This window comes from Onychostruthus taczanowskii, unplaced genomic scaffold (assembly GCF_017590055.1).
Source record: "Onychostruthus taczanowskii isolate IOZ18803 unplaced genomic scaffold, ASM1759005v1 scaffold144, whole genome shotgun sequence".
Lineage (NCBI taxonomy): Eukaryota > Metazoa > Chordata > Aves > Passeriformes > Passeridae > Onychostruthus > Onychostruthus taczanowskii.
The window spans coordinates 10,090-29,295 of NW_024498619.1; the positions used below are offsets into that span (position 1 = coordinate 10,090).

General features: G+C 57.1%; 1 protein-coding gene across 1 annotated transcript; it reads left to right on the forward strand.

Annotated features, from left to right (window-relative positions):
• Positions 1 to 917: 917 nt before the first annotated feature.
• On the forward strand, positions 918 to 15,016 carry IL23R (interleukin 23 receptor). Its single transcript, XM_041398310.1, has 13 exons — positions 918 to 1,014; positions 1,970 to 2,257; positions 2,332 to 2,455; positions 3,208 to 3,386; positions 3,689 to 3,876; positions 4,392 to 4,551; positions 5,673 to 5,755; positions 5,981 to 6,194; positions 7,998 to 8,195; positions 12,099 to 12,149; positions 12,663 to 12,759; positions 13,157 to 13,247; positions 14,420 to 15,016. The coding sequence occupies exons 1-13, from the start codon at positions 918 to 920 to the stop codon at positions 15,014 to 15,016; spliced, it is 2,367 nt and encodes a 788-aa protein (XP_041254244.1).
• Positions 15,017 to 19,206: the final 4,190 nt, after the last annotated feature.

Below are 19,206 nucleotides of genomic sequence, written 5' to 3' on the forward strand. Positions count from 1 at the left end.
GCTCTGTGACCCCAGAGGGACCTGTGGGGATGCAGGAGCCACCCCAGCTCCAGAGGGATGCTTCCAGGAGGATGTTTCTCTTGGAAAGGAGCAGTTTCCCCTGGGAGCTGCATCTCCCTGCTCCCCAGCAGCCTGTGCCGTGCATGCTGCAGAGCCCTTCCAGCCCCACATCCAGCCCCACGAGGCTGGCGAGGCTGGGAACTCTTTCCTGGTTTGTGGGAATTCTCCCAAAGAGGCTGTGGAGAGAGGCAAAGGGAGCAGGGGGAAATCTGAGCAACTGTGGGATGCAGGAACGCGGGTGACTCCTTGGGCTGGGTGGGAAGGGCTGGCCTGGGATTTTGGGGCTGTCTCAAGGGGCTCACTGCTGGGAAGAGCCTGGCTCAGCCTGGGCAGGACCTGTGGGAAAGATGTTATGGAAACAGGGAGTTTCCATCCCATAAAACCATGTCTGAGCATCCCTAGGGATGGAGGCTGCAGGACAAGCTCTCAGGGCAGCAGCCCCACTCTGGCCACCTTTAAAGAGCTTTCTTTTTTTTTATGTTTAGCTAGAATTTCCTGATTTCCTGACCCCGTTGCCTCGTGTCCTGTCCCTGGGCCACTCCAGGAGGAGTTTGGCTCCCTCACCTTTACTCCCCCACCAGACATCCACCCCAAGGATCCCCCTTGAGCCCCCTCCTCTCCAGGCTGAGCAGCTCCCCAGCCTTTCCACACTTCCAGGCTCTCCTGACCCTCATTCCAGGGTGTCCTCATCTCTCCTGTCCCCGAGGGAGCCCAGCCCTGCAGGCAGCACTCGGGGGGCTCTGGGCAGAGGGGCAGCACCCCCTGCCCCCCAATCCCCCCTTCTCCAAGGCAGGGCTGCTCAGATCTCCCTGCCACAACCCCACGCTGCCTTCCCCGCTCCCGGCAGGGTTCGCTCCATGTTTTTTTACCCCCCAGACTATGCCGCAGCCCAGCCCATGGCGGGGGCCGGCCAGGCTTTGGTGCTGCCCGTCCTGCTCTGCTGCCTGTGCCCAGGTGAGTGACGGCGACAGGGCCACCAGGATGGCACCCGAGCCACGCCCTGGAGCCGCGGGGGATTTGGGGTGGGAACAGGACCATTACAGAGCTGTGGGGTTGAGGGGGAGCATTGCAGGGGGGGCGTCCCGTGCCCTGCAGCTTCTTCTCCTTCCCTCTCCAATCCTTGGAACGGGGACAATCCCTCCGGGGACAATCCCAGGCTGCCGGGGCCATTCCCAGCCCCCTGCAGCCCCTGTGCCCGGCTCTGCCCCTGCAGCCCCGAGCACAGCCCTGCCCTTTCCAGGAAGGGCAGATGGAGCCGATAGCGCCTGAGAGCCGGGGCTGCTGCAGAGCTTCATCTGATAGGGAAGGGCAGCGCCCCCGCCGCCCTAATCTTGGGGATCAGAGCTCTCAGAGCGCAGGTTATTTCCCTGCAGTCATTTAAACATTAGAGCAAAACCTGAAATCGGTGAAACCGGCGAAACGGGCCGTTTCTGACTGCCGGGATGAGTCAGCGGGGGAAGCGGTGGGGGGTTCATCCCAGCAGGGACAGAGTGTCCCAATCCCACCCAGCCTGGCTTTGGGACCCAGGGGCAGCCACAGCTCCTCTGGACACCCCGTGCCAGCGCCTGCCCACCCTCAGGGGGAGCAGCTTCTCCCCGGCATCACTCCTGCCCCCCTTTTACCCGCATCCCGTGGGATTGAAAGTGAGCAGGGCGGGCTGTGCTGCGGCTGCATCCCAGGGGGCAGAGCAGCTCCCTGCCGAGCCCTGCTGTCCCGGGACAGCCCCCCGAGCCCACCCTCTGCTGTCCCGGGACAGCCCCGGAGCCCACCCGCTGCTGTCCCGGGACAGCCCCGAGCCCACCCTCTGCTGTCCCGGGACAGCCCCGAGCCCACCCTCTGCTGTCCAGGGACAGCCCCGAGCCCACCCTCTGCTGTCCCGGGACAGCCCCGAGCCCACCCTCTCTGGCAGGTGCTGCGAGCTTCGAGTGCAAGGGGCGCGTGTGGATCGAGCCCGCGCCCGTGGTGCTCCTGGGCTCCGACATCGCCGTCGGCTGCCGCTCCTGGCTGGGCTGCCCCTCGCAGCAGCTCCTCATCCTCCTCAACTACAGCCGCCCCCCGGGGACCCCGCTGGCCCTGCCCGGCGGCGCCGTGCTGCTCCGGCTGCGCCGCTTCCAGATGCCCTTCGCTATTGTCGCCTGCTTCTCCCGCTGTCCCCACAGCGACCGCCTGGTGTGCGGCACGGAGCTCCGGGCGGGCTGTGAGTGCCCCCAGCCCCTGGCGAGCCCCGCGGAGCCGGGGGGGCCGTGCCCTCACCCGGCCTCGCCCCCGCAGACCCCCCGGACCCCCCCGGCAACCTGAGCTGCGCCATCGCCGAGGGCTCGGAGCGCCTGGAGTGCGGCTGGGAGCCGGGACGGGTCACGCACCTGCCCACCCGGCACAGCCTCCACCTGCGCAGGTGAGCCCCCGGGGGTGGCACCCGGCGACAGCCCCGGTGGCAGCCCCGGTGACAGTGGGGCTGCCGTGCCCCAGTTCCACTTCCTACAGCTCACGTTTTGTCACCTCCTGCCCGAGAGCCGCAGGCTGAACCGCAGGCTGCGCTCGGCAGGGCAGGGGCAGTGCCCGGCTGGCATCCACCGTGCCCCCGCGGCTTCCAGCTGAGGGGCTCCCTCCGAGACAAAGGGGGTGAACCCAGCCCTGCCCAAAGGCCAAAGCCCAGCCTGAAGCTGAAGCAGAGGCGCTGGCTGCTGCACGGTGTGCCACAGCCCCACCCGGGGATGCTCCTGCCACCAAGGTCCCCACGGTGCCACCTGGCATGTCACAGCCCAGCCCAGGATGCACCCATGGTTCCAGCCTGGCAGGCTCTCAGTCCTCCTGACTCAGTTTTAAGGATATTAAATCCCATCAGACGGAAGCTTTGTGAGGAGAAGGGACAAAGCTCCTGCCTAAATTTGGGAACAAACTGAAGCGTGCAGCCAGAAAGGAAGGAAGGAGTTCCCTTCCCACTGTGAAAATACAAATCCCCAGCAGCAGTGTCAGGGAAGGGAGTGACTGTCCAGCTTGCTTTAGGGGTGACAGTGTCTGGGTTTGGGGATGGCCATGCCCTGGCCACGAGCTGTGACACCTCAGGAGCCAGGGTGGCCGTGCCAGTGGAGGGGGGAGACGCTGGGATGGGCACGACAGGTGCTGGGATGGGCATTCTGCTTCCAGGGCGGTGGCACAGGATGAGGAGGATGAGGAGGATGAGGAAGAAAAGACCTTCCCTGCAGACTCACCTGTGCTGCTGAGAGAGCTGCACAATGACAGCCACTACTCGGTGTGGGTGCAGGCCAGCAACGCGCTGGGCACTGCCCGCTCGGCCCCGCGGCGCCTCCGCCTGCAGGAGCTCGGTACGGCCGCCTGGCCGTCTGTCCATCCGTCTGTCCTTCCGTCTGTCCATCCATCCATCCATCCATCCATCCATCCATCCATCCATCCATCTCTCCATCCCTCATCCATCCATCGATCCTTCCTCCATTATCCCTCCACATCCCTCCCTCCCTCCCTCCATCATCCCTCCCTCCCTGCATCCCCCCGTGAGCAGCACAGCATGCTGGGGCTGTGCGTGGCCACTCTGCCCTGCAGTGTCCCTGTGGGGACACCCCGAGCCCAAGGAGAGCCCCCTCCCCTCCCTTCCCTCCTGTCCCCACAGTGGTGCCCGCTCTGCCCGTGGCCGTCGGCGCCAAGACCACGGACACGTCCCCTGCCATCACCACCACCCGCTGGAGGAGCCGGACCCGGCTGAGGAGCGTGCACTGCGAGGAGAGGCACAGGGCCACGGGCACCCCGACGTGGCATGTGAGCCCCCCGGGACCCCCCAAACCCCCCTACCTGTCCCCGGTGAGGAGATGCCAGTCCCGCTCCCGCTGGAGACCCCGCGGGCAACGGGAATATTTGGGGTCATCCCAAACTCACCCCTTTGCTCTGTGCTGGTCCAACGGGCACCCCCAGGCAGGGCCCGCTCGGGGGGCAGCAGAGCTGGTGCCATCTGGGACAGCAGAGGGCCTCGTGGGCAGGGTTAGCTCAGCTTTTTGAGCAAAAAGACGGAATTCCAAATATTTCCAAACGTTCCGCTCTGCGAGGACAGGGCACAAAATCCTGGGGGATGCTCAGCGCACACCCCAGACAAAACCACCCTGGGGCAGGGATGGGAACACCCCCGAGTGCTGCCAGGGCTGAGCCTGACCCCCGCTGCCACAGGAGCCCCAAAACCCCCGTGGTGACACATGGCTCTGGCTGTGCCCCGCAGGGTGGCACTGGAGGGGACAGGGCGGGTCGTGCCCATGCCCCGTGCCCGGGGGTGGCACTGGGGACCCGCCGGGCCGCGCTCCCCCAGCGCCCTGCTTCCCTCGCAGGTGGAGATGTGTGACAAGGTGCCACAGGAGGGTCCCCGCTGGCAGCACGAGCTGCAGAGCGACACCGAGTTCGTGTTCCAGGCCAGGTGCCGGCTCGGCACCGCCCACAGCCCCTGGAGCGCCTGGAGCCCCCCCTTCCTGTACCGCACCCCCGAGGCAGGTGGGCTCAGCGCCGGTGACACCCGCGAGTGGCATTTGCCAGCCCTGCCACAGCTGTCCCCGCCCTGGAGGGGGTTCAAAGTGCCTGCGGATGTGGCACTTGGGGACACGGGGCAGTGGTGGCCTCGGCAGTGCCGGGGGTGGTTGGGCTGGATGTTCCCAGCGGGCTTTTCCCACCGAGCAGATTCCAGCATCCTTAGTGCCTTGCTCGCTGCCCTGCGTGGAAAAATCACATCAGCCGAGGTGTCGCGACAAATCGCGGTCACCCTGAGGCAGCTCCGCGCATCCATGCCAGCTGCTGGCCTGGGCACGAGCCTGGCACGGCCGGCTGGGCTATCCCGGGGAGCCCAGCGGGGAACGGGGGATGCTCTCACCGCAAACAGCAGCGCCCCCGCTGCTCTCCGTCTGCGCCCTCTCCTCTGGCAGCCCGGGCGGGAGGGGCTTCCTGGGGGGCTGCGGCTGTGCGCGAGCCCCGGGGCCCCCCGGTGTGTCACCCCTGGTGTGTCACCCCCGGTGTGTCACGGGGTCCCCCCTAGAGGTGTCCCTCCGGTGTGTCACGGGGTCACTCCCGGTGTGTCACGGTGTCCCTCCGGTGTGCCCTCCGGTGTGTCACGGTGTCCCCCTCGAGGTGTCACTCCCGGTGTCACGGTGTCACTCCCGGCGTACCCTCCGGTGTGTCACGGTGTCCCTCCGGTGTGTCACGGTGTCACTCCCGGAGTGTCACGGTGTCACTCCCGGTGTACCCTCTGGTGTGTCACGGTGTCCCCGTCGAGGTGTCACTCCCGGTGTCACGGTGTCACTCCCAGGGTGCCCTCCGGTGTGTCACGGTGTCCCCCTCGAGGTGTCACTCCCGGTGTCACGGTGTCACTCCCAGGGTGCCCTCCGGTGTGTCACGGTGTCCCCCTCGAGGTGTCACTCCCGGTGTCACGGTGTCACTCCCAGGGTGCCCTCCGGTGTGTCACGGTGTCCCCCTCGAGGTGTCACTCCCGGTGTCACGGTGTCACTCCCAGGGTGCCCTCCGGTGTGTCACGGTGTCCCCCTCGAGGTGTCACTCCCGGTGTCACGGTGTCACTCCCGGCGTACCCTCCGGTGTGTCACGGTGTCACTCCGGTGTGTCACGAGCCCCCGCCGCCGCTCCCGCCGTGTGGCGCCGCCTGGGCCGGGCGCTGCCCGACGGCAGCCGCGAGGTGACGGTCTTGATCAAGGTAAGGCGGGTCGGGGCAGCCTCCGCGGGGTTTCGGCTCCGCTGCTCCTCCCCGAGCGGCCGCCGGTGCCGCCCTCCCCGAGGAGCCCTTCGGCCGCGGCGACGCCAGGAAAACGCCGGCCCGGCTCGGAGCCAAATCCCCCCATCCCTAAAAAACCCCACCAGGCGGGGCACAGCGGTGCGGGTGTCCCGGCCATGCCCAGACCCCTGTCGCTGTGCCCCGCAGCCGCTGGCCCCGCGGGATGCCCGCGGGCGGATCCTGGGCTACGCCGTGAGCGCCGGGAGCGCGGCGGGAGCGCGGCCGCTGTGCCGCACCGCCGGCACCGAGTGCGCCGTGCTGGTGCCGCCCGGAGCCCGCAGCCTCCTGGTCACCGCCCGCAACGCCAAAGGGGTCTCCAGCCCGGCCAGCATCCCCCTGAACCGGGCTGCAGAGCAGGAAGGTACGGGGCAACCACGGGGACGGAGAGCATCGTGCCCGGGGTGCGGGGACGCGCCCTGGCACGGCTCTGCCCGCGCCACCGGGGGCGCAGAGTCCTCCAGACGAGGCCCCTGGAGATGCTCCCCAGCTGGATGTGGCATCATGGAATTCTGAAGTGGTTTGGGTTGAGAGAGACCTCAAAGCCCGGCTCATTTCATTGTCCCGTGGACAGGGATACTTCCCACCTCCCATCCAGCCTGGCCTTGGGCACTGCCAGGGATCCAGGGGCAGCCACAGCTGCTCTGGGAATTCCATCCCAGCCCCTCCCCACCCTGCCAGGGAACAATTCCCAATTCCCAATCTCCCATCCATCCCTGCCCTCTGGCAGTGGAAGCCATTCCCTGTGTCCTGTCCCCCCAGGCCTTGTCCCCAGTCCCTCTCCAGCTCTCCTGGAGCCCCTTCAGGCTCTGGAATCTATCTCCTAAAGCTGCAGCAACAAACTTATTTTTAAATTTGCCCTGCCCGTGTTGTCTGGCAAAGCAAAGGGTGCCAGGCTGCTCCCCTGCTCCAGAGCAGCTCCTGCAGCCTCTGCCAGCCCCCACTGTGAGCTGGGTCCCTACAAACTGAAAAAGAAGGGGGGAAAAAAACCCCTTTTAAATCCTTTTAGGACCACCTTATGTCCCTGTGCCCTGGGCTGTGGTTTTTCCCTACAACCACACTTTGCTAGTTCTGAAAAACGTCTCTGAATGAGCAATGGGAGGGGAAAGTCCCATTCAAGCAGAGGACAAACACATGACTAAAAAGAAACTGAAGAGAAACAAGGTGGAAAAACCTCTCTAAGCTGTGATGTTTATCAGAACCGTGCAGGTTTCTGGTAAGCAGGGGCAGCTGAAGCATTTCAGGGACGTGACAGAGCCGATGGTGTGGGCTTGGGATTCGCAGGCACAGAGCTCCACATCTGGCTGGGGATGAGCACAGCTGGCCAGGAGGGCCAGGGGCACCTGGGCTGTGCCAGCCACAGCGTGGGCACAGCCCCAGGGCAGGGACTGTCCCCCATGAAGGACAGTGAGGGGCTGGAGCGTGCCCAGGGCAGGGAATGAGTCGGGAAGGGGCTGGAGAATCCCTGAGGGAGCTGGGAAGGGGCTGGAGAATCCCTGAGGGAGCTGGGAAGGGGCTGGAGAATCCCTGAGGGAGCTGGGAAGGGGCTGGAGAATCCCTGAGGGAGCTGGGAAGGGGCTGGAGAATCCCTGAGGGAGCTGGGAAGGGGCTGGAGAATCCCTGAGGAGCTGGGAAGGGGCTCAGCCTGGAGCACAGGAGGCTCAGGGGGCCCTTGTGGCTCTGCACAGCTCCTGCCAGGAGGGGACAGCCGGGGGGGTCGGGCTGTGCTCCAGGAACAGGGACAGGAGCAGAGGGAACGGCCCCAGGCTGGGCCAGGGCAGCTCAGGGTGGATTTTGGGAATATTCCTCCTGGAAAGATTCTCCAGCCCTGGCACAGCTGCCCAGGGCAGGGGTGGAGTCCCCATCCCAGGAGGGATTCAAAAGCCACATGGATGTGGCACCTGGAGACACAGGGCAGTGGTGGCCTTGATCTTTAAGGTCTTTTTCAACCGAAATGATTCTATGAAATACAGATCAATACATAAAGATAGAATATGTGTATAAATCTTTCTGTTTAGCTATAAACCCACCATATTCTATAATCCCCTGTTCACCCTTCAGTTTTCAAAACCTTCCAGGAAAGCCACATTTGCCCTGGGCTGGGCTGACCCTTCCCGGTCTCCAAGGATGAGTTTGGGCTGACAGCCCTTTCCCTCTTTCTCCACAGAATTCCCAGCCCCAGAGGCCGTGGAGGTGAAGCCTGAGCAGCAGAGCAGGGTCCTGGTTCAGTGGCAGCCCCCCCAGCCCAGCCAGAGCCCCCCGCTCTGGTTCATCCTGGAGTGGCTCTCCAGCCCCCAGCACGGCCAGCGGGAGCAGTTCTGCTGGGAGAGAATCCCACACCGGGAAACGCACACCTACATCCAAGGTAGGACACCCAGGACCCCCTCTTCTGCCTGGCACAGCTCCTCAGCACCTTATCAACCCAAAGCAGAGTGTGAATCCCAACTAGATTAGAAATCCAAACCAGATTATTAATCCAAATTAGATTCCGAACTATAAACCAGAATTAGATTATAAATCCAAATCAGACTATCAGTTCCAATTAGATTATAAATCCAAATCAGACTATAAACCAGAATCAGATTATAAATCCAAATTAGACTATCAATCCAAATCAGACTATCAATCCCAACTGGAGCATAAATCCAAATCAGACTATCAATCCCAATTAGATTATAAATCCAAATCAGACTATCAATCCAAACTAGATTATAAATCCAAATCACACTATCAGTTCCAATTAGATTATAAATCCAAATCAGATTATAAACCAGAATCAGATTATAAATCCAAATTAGACTATAAATCCAAATCAGAGTATCAATCCAAACTAGAGTATAAATCCAAATGAGACTATCAATCCCAATTAGATCATAAATCCAGATCAGACTATCAATCCAAACTAGATTATAAATCCAAATCACACTATCAGTTTCAATTAGATTATAAATCCAAATCAGACTATAAACCAGAATTAGATTATAAATCCAAATCAGACTATCAATCCCAATTAGAGCATAAATCCAGTCAGACTATCAATCCCCATTAGATTATAAATCCAAATCAGACTATCAATCCCAATTAGATTATAAATCCAAATCAGGCTATCAATCCCAATTAGAGCATAAATCCAAACCAGACTATCAATCCCAATTAGATTGTAATTCCAAATCAGACTATAAAGGCACCTTCATTTGAGTGTGAGCCCCTGCCCACTTGTTTTTGGGGAGTGGGGCCATGAAGAGCCCTTAGGGGAGGAGGAGGAGGAGGAGGGCAGCAGTTGGAGATTTGAGGGCAGGATTGGGGTCCCTGGGTGACGCTCACAGGGGAGGGAGGGGATGGGGAGGGAAAAAAAAATGAATTAAAATTGAGCTGGTGGGCCAGGAACGACCCCAGACCCACAGGGGCCACCCCAGCCGCTCTCAGCACTGGGTAACCCTCCCCTGGCCCAGCCCAGAGCCTCCCCGCAGGCAAAATCCCATTTTTTGGGAGGTAAACCTGTCCTCTCCCGGCAGGGGCAGCGGCTCTCCCGAGCGTGCGGCTGTACGCGGTGTATCCCGGCGGGATCAGCGCCCCCCGCCCAGGTGAGCCTGGGGGGGAAAGCCGGGGAAAAGCTGCCGGGGAAAAGGTGCTGCTCCTCACCTGGGGCATCCCCCGGGCTGGGGAGGGGGCAAACCCTGCCCCGAGCAGGGCACGGAAAGATAAAACGCATTCCGTCAATGTATTTGTGTAAAACCCTAATTTAATGCATTTAATCGGTGTGTTTAATACATTTCATCAATGTATTTAATGCACTTAGTCAGTGTATTTGTGTAAACCCCAAATTAATACATTTAATCTATGTATTTAATACATTTAATCAATGTATTTGTGTAAAACTCCAAATTTAATACATTTAATCAATGTATTTAATACATTTAGTGTATTTAATACACTTAGTCAATGTATTTGTGTAAACTCCAAATTTAATGCATTTAATCAATGTATTTAATACATTTAGTGTATTTAATACACTTAGTCAATGTATTTGTGTAAACTCCAAATTTAATACATTTAATCAATGTATTTAATACATTTAGTGTATTTAATACACTTAGTCAATGTCTTTGTGTAAACCCCAAATTCAATACATTTAATCAGTGTATTTAACACATTTAATCAATATATTTGTGTAAACCCCAAATTTAATATATTTAATCAATGTATTTAACACATTTAATCAATGTATTTGTGTAAAACCCAAATTTAATACATTTAATCAATGTATTTGTGTAAACCCCAAATTTAATACATGTAATCAATGTATTTATGTAAAATCCATCTCTAGCTGGTCTTTGCTCCCTGCACAGACCCAGAACACCCACGAACCTCATTTTCCTTCAGTGGAGTTGTTGTCCCTTTCCATGGCAGAAAAGTGACATTTAAGCAATGTATTTGTGTAAAACCCAAATTTAATACATTTAATCAATGTATTTGTGTAAACCCCAAATTTAATACATGTAATCAATGTATTTATGTAAAATCCATCTCTAGCTGGTCTTTGCTCCCTGCACAGACCCAGAACACCCACGAACCTCATTTTCCTTCAGTGGAGTTGTTGTCCCTTTCCATGGCAGAAAAGTGAGGTTGCACATGCAGAGCTCACAATAAGATGTCACGCATAAACCAAAATACAGCAGATATTAAAAAAAAAAAAGGCAAAATATAAAAGGAAAATAGATCTTTTCCAGAGAGCAGAGCCAGCCTGCCCTTCCCACCTGCAGTGGGAATCACAGAGCGCTTGGAAGGGACATGTGCAGCTGGGCCAGGCAGCCTCAGTGCTGGGAAGGGTTCAGGGGAGGAAAAGCTCCTCTCCATCACCGGGGGCGGCTTTGGGCACCCTCCAGAGCTGGGCAGGGCCTCGAGGGAGAGGCCAAGCTGTGACACCAGAGAGGGGTCTGAGACACCAGAGCAGGGTCTGAGACCCCAGAGCCGGGTCTGAGCCAACAGAGCCGGGTCTGAGCCCCCAAAGGAGGATCTGAGACACCAGAGCAGGGTCTGAGACCCCAGAGCTGGGTCTGAGCCCCCAGAGCTGGGTCTGTGACTCCAGAGCTGGGTCTGAGCCCCCAGAGCTGGGTCTGAGCTCCAGAGCTGGGTCTGAGCCCCCAGAGCAGGGTCTGAGCCCCCAGAGCCGGGTCTGAGCCCCCAGAGCTGGGTCTGAGACACTAGAGCAGGGTCTGAGCCCCCAGAGGAGGGTCTGAGACACCAGAGCTGGGTCTGAGCCCCCAGAGCTGCCCCAGCACAGCCCAGGTGGGGCTGAGGGCCAGGGCTGGGCTTAAACAGAGCCCGCCCTGGGCAGGGTGGGTGGAGGGGCCAGGTGGGGCTGGCAGGGCCATCAGGGGCTGTCAGAGCCAGGAGTACCTGCAGGTGACACCTGAGGGGACACCCGAGGGTGTCCTCAGCTCCTGGCACCGATGTCACCTGGGGTGGGTCCTGTGCAGCTGCTCAGGGACTTCTCCTGGGCTTCTGCAGAAGCAACTGGAGAAGGGCAGCTCTTCCCAAGAAATGGGAGCAGACATTCCTGGCCGGGTGCCCCGTGGTTGGCCCTGGCTGCTGGGTGCTGTCCTCGGAGCAGGGCTCTCCTCCATGGCACCAAATCCAGGACAAGGGATCCCGAGGGAATTGCTGAATTGGCCAGGATCAAAGCTGGCTGCTTATGTCAGCTCAAAGAGGCTTCTTGCCATGGCAGGGCCCTCAGCTGCAGACCTTCCCTCACTGCATGGAAATAATCAGGAAATTCATTCCCGAGGGGTGCAGGCACTTTGGGAATCACAGAATCCCAGACTGGTTTGGGTTGGGAGGGACTCAAAGCCCAGCCAGTGCCACCCCTGCCATGGCAGGGACACCTCCCACCATCCCAGGCTGCTCCAGCCTGGCACTGCCAGGGATCCACAACTTCTCTGGAAAACCCGTTAAACAGCCTGGGAATGCTTGTGAAAAATGATGGATCTCCCCAGGGGGATTAATCCTTGTTTTGGGTGCTGAGGGGAGGGAGGGATGTGGTGGGAAGAGGTTCTGTAGGTGGGGACAGGAGCTGACCAGCACCACCTTTAATTGTGGGGACACTGGAGAGCCCAGCAGAGCTGGAGTCACTCGTGACTTCAGGGAGCTTAACTCTTCTCGTTACACCACTGCTTATTTTCCTAAAAAGACAGAACCAAGGCAGGTTTTGTGTCACCCAGAGCCCTCTAAAGGCACCACAGACATCCCCCTCCCCTCTCTGTTGCAGCCCCTGCGGAGGAGCCGCTCCTGGGCAGCGCCTACAGCGAGCCGTCCCAGGGTAAGGAGGGCAGCCCTGCCTTGCTAAGCCAGGCTTTCTCCTGGCCACCAGCGGGAGGTTTAACCCGAGCAGCTCCTGGCAGCGGGAATTGGGAGCTGTCAGATGCTTTGGGGGTGGTCAGAGCTGAAAAAGGAGGTTTTCCCCACATTCAGGGAAGGCTGTGTGCTCTCGGGTGTGAGCAGCACCCACAGACTGCAAGCTTTGAGTTCCACTTCCCAACGAGGTTAAAATACGATGCCCAGTCCAAGGGGGAGGGCCAAAACCAGGGAAATATCAAATTAACCTATGCAAGGGGCTGATTCCACCCTGCAGCCAGAACCAGGGATGTGTTTCAGCAGTTCCACCGTTTGGGGATGCTCTGCTTGTAAAGGTCACGATCCCTGCAGCTCTTAAACCAAAAGCAAAACCAGCCCGGGCTGAGGAATTCACATCAGCATTTCTGAGCTGGGGCAGGAAACGGTGAGTGACTGCAGCACCCAGGCCATGACCTCCTCCCTGTCCCTCCTCCTGCAGATGATGACATCCGAGTTTTCCTGGGACTGAGCCTCAGCGTGCTCGGATCATCCGTTCTCTTTGCAATTGTGATGTTTAAAAAATCAGTCAGGAAAAGGTATTCCTTGCTCCTCCTTATCTTCTTTTCTTATTTCCAATTCATAAGTTTTTACTCTTTTTTTTTTTAATATATATATATAGAAGAAATATAAAATTTATTCTGGGATGTTTTAAAACCAATGACAGAGTCCTTTTCACCTCAGCCTGAGGGCAATGTCACGCATTTATCAGGCTGTTATATGAAAAGACTTTTGGTGCTCTACAGTAAGGCAAAGACCAACTGAAAAAGTCAAATAAACATGAAATTTGTGAAATTAAAGAAGAGGAAACCCAGAGCTTCCAAGGCTGGGTGTTTTTCATGTGTCCTTCCCACCCAGACAGTTTCATCCTGCATGAGGAATATCTGAATGACCCACTGGAGTAACGTTTGGGGTTTGTTTTTGCCTTTTGTGAAGGGTTAAGGCCGCCCTGGTGTCCCTGCTGCCCAAGTGGCTGCTTGAGGACTTTCCCCACGTGGAGAACAGCAGCGTGGTGAAGTCACTGCAGGTGAGGGCACAGTGATCTCCTGGCTTTGCTTCCCCTCATTAAAGCCTGGCTTTACTGAATTATTCAGGGTGGGAAATCCCTCTGAGAACATCGAGTCCAACCAGCACTGCCCCAATTTTAAATTCCTGCAGGGAGGAGGACTCTACTCCTGTGCCAGGGCTGGACAGCCCTTTCCACAAAGAAATTTTCCCTAAAAGTCCAAGTTAAGCTCCCCTGGCATGAGTTGAGACCACCTCCTCTGGTAATATTCCCTCCTAGCTGGGAGAGGGCAGCTGCTGTGAGGAGCAGGGATGGGGAGAGGCTTCAGTTCTGAGGTGCTGGGAACTGCTCAGGAATCATTTCCCAGGCTGGAATCTCTGTATCCCCTTAAACCTGAATTCCACATTTTCTGTATTCCCTTAAACCTGAATTCCACATTTTCTGTATTCCATTAAATCTGAATTCCACATTTTCTGTATTCCCTTAAACCTGAATTCCACATTTTCTGTACTCTGTTAAACCTGAATTCCATATTTTCTGTACTCTGTGAAACCTGAATTCCACGTTTTCTGTATTCCTTTAAACCTGAATTCCACATTTTCTGTATTCCCTTAAACCTGAATTCCACATTTTCTGTACTCTGTTAAACCTGAATTCCATATTTTCTGTATTCTGTTAAACCTAAATTCCACATTTCCTGTACTCTGTGAAACCTGAATTCCACATTTTCTGTATTCCTTTAAACCTGAATTCCACATTTCCTGTACTCCATTAAACCTGAATTCCACATTTCCTGTACTCTGTTAAACCTGAATTCCACATTTTCTGTATTCTGTTAAACCTGAATTCCACATTTTCTGTATTCTCTTAAATCTGAATTCCACATTTCCTGTACTCTGTTAAACCTGAATTCCACATTTTCTGTATTCTCTTAAATCTGAATTCCACATTTTCTGTATTCTGTTAAACCTAAATTCCACATTTCCTGTACTCTGTTAAACCTGAATTCCACATTTTCTGTATTCTGTTAAACCTGAATTCCACATTTCCTGTATTCCATGGCCACAGCTGCCCGGGGCCGGGAGGGACCTCACATCTCATCCCATTCCCTCCCTGGGCCCAGGCTGCTCCAAGCCCTAATGAGAGCTCTCCTGTTACCAAACCCTGCTGCCTCAGCCCTCGTTTTTCCCCAGGACAAGGCAGATTTCCCCAGCTCCATCCTCCAGGAGCCCTTCCTGGCCTCCGCTGACCCCGCACTCTCGGATGTCCAGGAGGTGCCGGCGCAGGAGCGGCACCAGAGCCTGGACAGCGAGGCCAGGGCGGAGGTGCCCGAGCCCAGGGATGTCCCAAGGACCGTGGTGGTCCCCAGCAGCCTGTCCCCAGAGCAGTTGGGTGCCTACAAGCCCCAGCTCTCCGGCGGGAACGCTTTGGGATACGTGGCTGCCGGGATCCACCAGACGCAGCCGCCCGCGGCCATCCCGCAAGCAGAGGTGGGAATGTCCCGCCTGGACTACAGCAGCCCCGTCCCAAAGCTGTGGGAGCAGCAGGGAGGGACACCCCAGCTGTGCCTGCTGGACAAGATCAACCTGGTGCTCAACAGCAGCCTGGAATTCCCGGGGCAGGCCGGACACGGATCCGTCCCGGAGCAGCGCTGGGAGCTGCCCGGCGATGGCCCCGAGCAGATGCTGGTCCCCGAGGAGCTGCTGTCCTGCCTGAGAGCCACCAACAGGGACCCTGCCTCCCACAGAGCATGGCAGGGCTGCTCTGAGAGCGGCTGGAATTGGGGATAAAGCCCTGGAGCAGCGGCCGAGGCGGTGTCAGCACCGGGATTGCCGATGGGAGAGCCGGAGCAAAACTCCCGAGTGGAATGTTGCTCGCTTACTCCACTGCAGGATCTTGTGGCTGCCTGGGAATCCTGGGCTGGCAAATCCCAGTTTTAACCTTACCTCACACTGGCAGAAGCAAAAAAAAACCCATAAAGCTTGGATTCCTGGAATGCCAAGCAGGAGATTCCTGCAGGATGCAATATCTTCAATTACTGCCCAGCATCATCCTCTCGTTAAGGCCAAAAGTTTGGAGCACTTCATTCCCAAAAGTTTGGAGCACTTCATTCCCAAAAGTTTGGAGCACTTCATTCCCAAAAGTTTGGAGCACTTCATTCCTGGAGTTAATTGCAGTTAAAATGGATTAAAAAAAATCCCTCAGACATCCTGGCAGAGATGTGGAAAATATTTTGGGACTGCTCCTCATGAACAGATACCACGCCAAGGAGGATTTATGTGTCACACTGGTACCAAGAACATGGAATATTTTCTGTATTTCATTTTCCTCCCATTTCCAATAAAAACCCACTCAGGTGAGAACAAACCTCCACCTGCTGCCAGGCTGATCTAAAAACAGTGACAAAACATTGATCACTGGCCAAACCCTTCCCTTTGGGCGAGGGATTTGTCATCTCACAGCACCCTGTCACCCCCAGCCTGGCTGGGAAGGGCAGTGTGGCACAGGAAAATGGGATTTATCCAGCATGGATTTGGATCTCTGGGCACCCAGGAGGTGAAACACAGCAGCCTCCTTCCTTCAGCAGCCCTGAAACCGTTTCCAGGTGTTCTGGGACTTACAAAATATTCCCAATTTATTTTTTTTTCCAGTTGTTCCTAGGCACTGTGAGCATTTCTCCATCAGCTGTTGCACAAGTGGATTAATTTTGTTGTTTGTCCTCAACCCTTCCAAACCCCCCTCGTGTGTGCCGTGCCTGTTCCTCCCTGCCCCAGGAATCTGTCACTGCTTCCAGAGGGGCAGTGCCCTGCCAAGGAGGGGAGGATTCTCCCTCAGAAGCAGCAAACCAACACAGAAATGGGAGTGTGGCACGGCAGGGAGCCCAAAACTAAATTAGAAAGTGCTGCCTGCGCAGGAAGGAAATTGTACAAGAACACCACACGACTCTGAGCAGCCCAAACGTGAGGAGGGGGGGAAGTTTTGTTTTTTTTCAGCGTCCACATCCTGAAACTCGTGGTGCTCTTTCACCTGAGCTGCCAAAGCTCGGGGGGGAATGCTCCTCCAGCCAGCAAACAGGGCTGGTCCTGCCCTTCAGGAGCTGCTGGGTGGATTTCCAGCCCCGGGAATCCTGCAAATCCCCATGGGCAGAGGAGCACAGCTCCTGTTCTCCCAGTTCTCCCAGCAGCAGGGCAGGGATGGAGAATTCCCAGCTCCCATCACGGATGGATACCAGAGAGCCACCAGTGCCACCCTCCCACTGATCCCTGGGAGATGCAGGAAATATTTCTGCTAATAAAGGAAATATTTCTGCTAATAAAGGGAATATTTCCGCTAAAGGAAATATTTCACAGGTGCCCAGAGCAGCGGTGGCTGCCCCTGGATCCCTGGCAGTGCCCAAGGCCAGGCTGGACACTGGGGCTGGGACAGAGGGAGGTGTCCCTGCCATGGCAGGGGTGCCACTGGGTGGGATTTAAGGTAAACCCAAAACATTCTGGGATTCTGTGATCCCAAACACCATCCCAGGCTGCTCAAGCCCCATCCAGCCTGGCCTGGAACACTCCCAGGAATGGGGCATCCCATGAAGCCCGTCACAGAGTCACTCCCATTTGTTTTAACTTCTCAGGGTTCCCTCCTTCTCTCAAATATTACAAACCCCCTAATTTTTGATATCAGGGTTTTCTATCCCCTGTTTTCAGCTTGGTTTTACCGTTGGCAGTCGGATCCAGTGGCAGAGATTCCCACTTGTTTATCGGCTCAGGAATGAGCTCCACGGTTTTCAGGACCCCCAGAGACGCACCACGGTGCTGTCCCATCACCACCAAAGTTCTGACAAAGAAAGGTTTTTACATGAAGGGAAGGAGGGAACAAGTGAAAAGGAGCAAGGAATGGGGTGCAGGCAGTTCAGGGGGTGGGAGAGCAGAGAGAGCAGAGAGTTCAGAGAGCAGAGAGAGCAGAAAAAACAGAGAGAGCAGAGAGAACAGAGAATTCAGAGAGAGCAGAGAATTCAGAGAGAACAGAGAGAGCAGAGAGAGCAGAGAGAGCAGAGTTCAGAGAGCAGAGAGAGCAGAGGGAACAGAGAGAGCAGAGAATTCAGAGAATTCAGAGAGAACAGAGAGAGCAGAGAGAGCCACCCAGCCCTGCTCTGAACTGCAGCCCTGCAGGGCAGGGGGTGTCTCACAAGGGGAGCCCAAGGTGCAAGGAGATCCCACCACCCCAGAGATCAGCCAGACTCTCCCGTGGGACTTGTTCACCTCTCCAAAAAGTCAGCTCAGAAGGGATTTAACCTGAAACGAGACTGAAGAAACGATGAATAAATTTAACACACAATAAATGGTGTATTAAACCTGCATCTGAGCTGCAGTTTTAAACCCTTGGTGCCACTGCCATGCAGGAGGACGTGGAATTCATTCTGGTTTGAGGTTGGCAGCACAGAGCTGGGTTTGGGCTCAGCTTAGTCACCAGCGTGACCTTCACTTGCTCCTCATCTACAGTCTGGGTTAGTGCAGCTGGCAAAGCCTCAGCACCAAAGGCCAAAAGCCTCTCAAAGCCTTTGGGAAGAGCAGCAGGACCAGGAGAGGATGGGAACCTGCCCTGAGTCTCCTCTGCTGTGCAGCCCCAGCCGTGCTGGAAGCCCTGCCAGGGTCTGGCTGTCAGTAAATTGTGGAGAGATGGGGTGACAGATAAAGGCGCTGCAGGGGCTAAAATTGGATTTCAGGCTGGGAGGTGTCACAGAGCTCAGTAACACCCCAGGCCTTGGGGGATTTCTGAGCACACAGAGCGGAGATCAAAGCCCAGATTGTGACCAAGGCTGGTGCAAAGCTGCAGAGAAGTGCCTGGTTCAGCAGAACCCTCCTGAAAACGTGCCAGGGCAAGGCCAGCAGCTGCTGGGGCAGCCTCACTACAAAACTGGGGATAATCCTTAAAAAATGATGGGATCTGGGGGAGCCTCTCCCATCCCTGAGCCTCCGTGGGGTTTGCAGGAGGGTGAGCAGCCCTGGCCAGGGCTGAGCTCAGTGGCACAGACTGACACCAGGCTGGTGTTTCAGAGCACAGGATGTGAGGGGTGAGGCTGTGGCTGGCTCTCACCAGTGCCAGCCCCCAGTGCCACCTTCCCAGGGCAAATCCCACCAGGATGGCAGCGGGAGGGCCGCGGGAGCAGGGCTGGGATGGAGGAGCAGGGCTGCACGCAGAGAACACGCAGTGAGTGGCAGAGGTGAGTGGAGGAACAGGGCAGACCCTGGGATTGCTGCTCCCCAAACCAGCCCAGCATTCCCTCAGCAGAGAGGGGTGGATCTTGCCCCAGGATCAGGGACAAGCCCACGGGCTGAGCCTCTGGAGGAGGGAGCTGTGGGTGTGTTCTGTGCACCACCGGATCTCCCAGAGCAGCGCTGCTGGACCCAAACCCTCCTTGGGCCCTCCCTCGGCAGGGCTGGCAGCTCGGGGGGGGGCAGAGCAATGGGATTTTCCAGGCTGAGTCACTCATTCCATCCTGCTGGGGACAGCACACTCACAAAGGGATGGGGAACACCGAGCCACTGCTGAGGGACAGCCACCCACAGGGAGGGATGGCTCCTTCTGCTGCTGCAGCTGGGGCCAGCTCAGCTCCAGGGGCTCCAGGGAAGCAGAGAGGGACACCAGAGGGAAGTTATGGAGCCCCTGGAGCTGCTGGAGCCCCTCTGGAGCCAGGCTGGGAGAGCTGGGGGTGCTCACCTGGAGAGGAGAAGGATCCAGGAGAGCTCAGAGCCCCTGGCAGGGCCTGGAGGGGCTCCAGGAGAGCTGGAGAGGGACTGGGGACAAGGCCTGGAGGGACAGGACACAGGGAATGGCTCCCACTGCCAGAGGGCAGGGATGGATGGGAGATTGGGAATTGGGAATTGTTCCTGGCAGGGTGGGCAGGCCTGGAACAGCTGTGGCTGCCCCTGGATCCCTGGCAGTGCCCAAGGCCAGGCTGGACACCGGTGAGATTTGCCCCGTGCCCCTC

Excerpts from the sequence above, each read along its gene's own strand:
- IL23R (XM_041398310.1), top strand. The coding sequence starts at position 918 with ATGTTTTTTTACCCCCCAGACTATGCCGCAGCCCAGCCCATGGCGGGG. Across the intron at positions 8,196-12,098 it reads AACGCACACCTACATCCAAG|CCCCTGCGGAGGAGCCGCTC; the intron begins GTAGGACACCCA and ends TCTCTGTTGCAG. Across the intron at positions 13,248-14,419 it reads GCGTGGTGAAGTCACTGCAG|GACAAGGCAGATTTCCCCAG; the intron begins GTGAGGGCACAG and ends GTTTTTCCCCAG.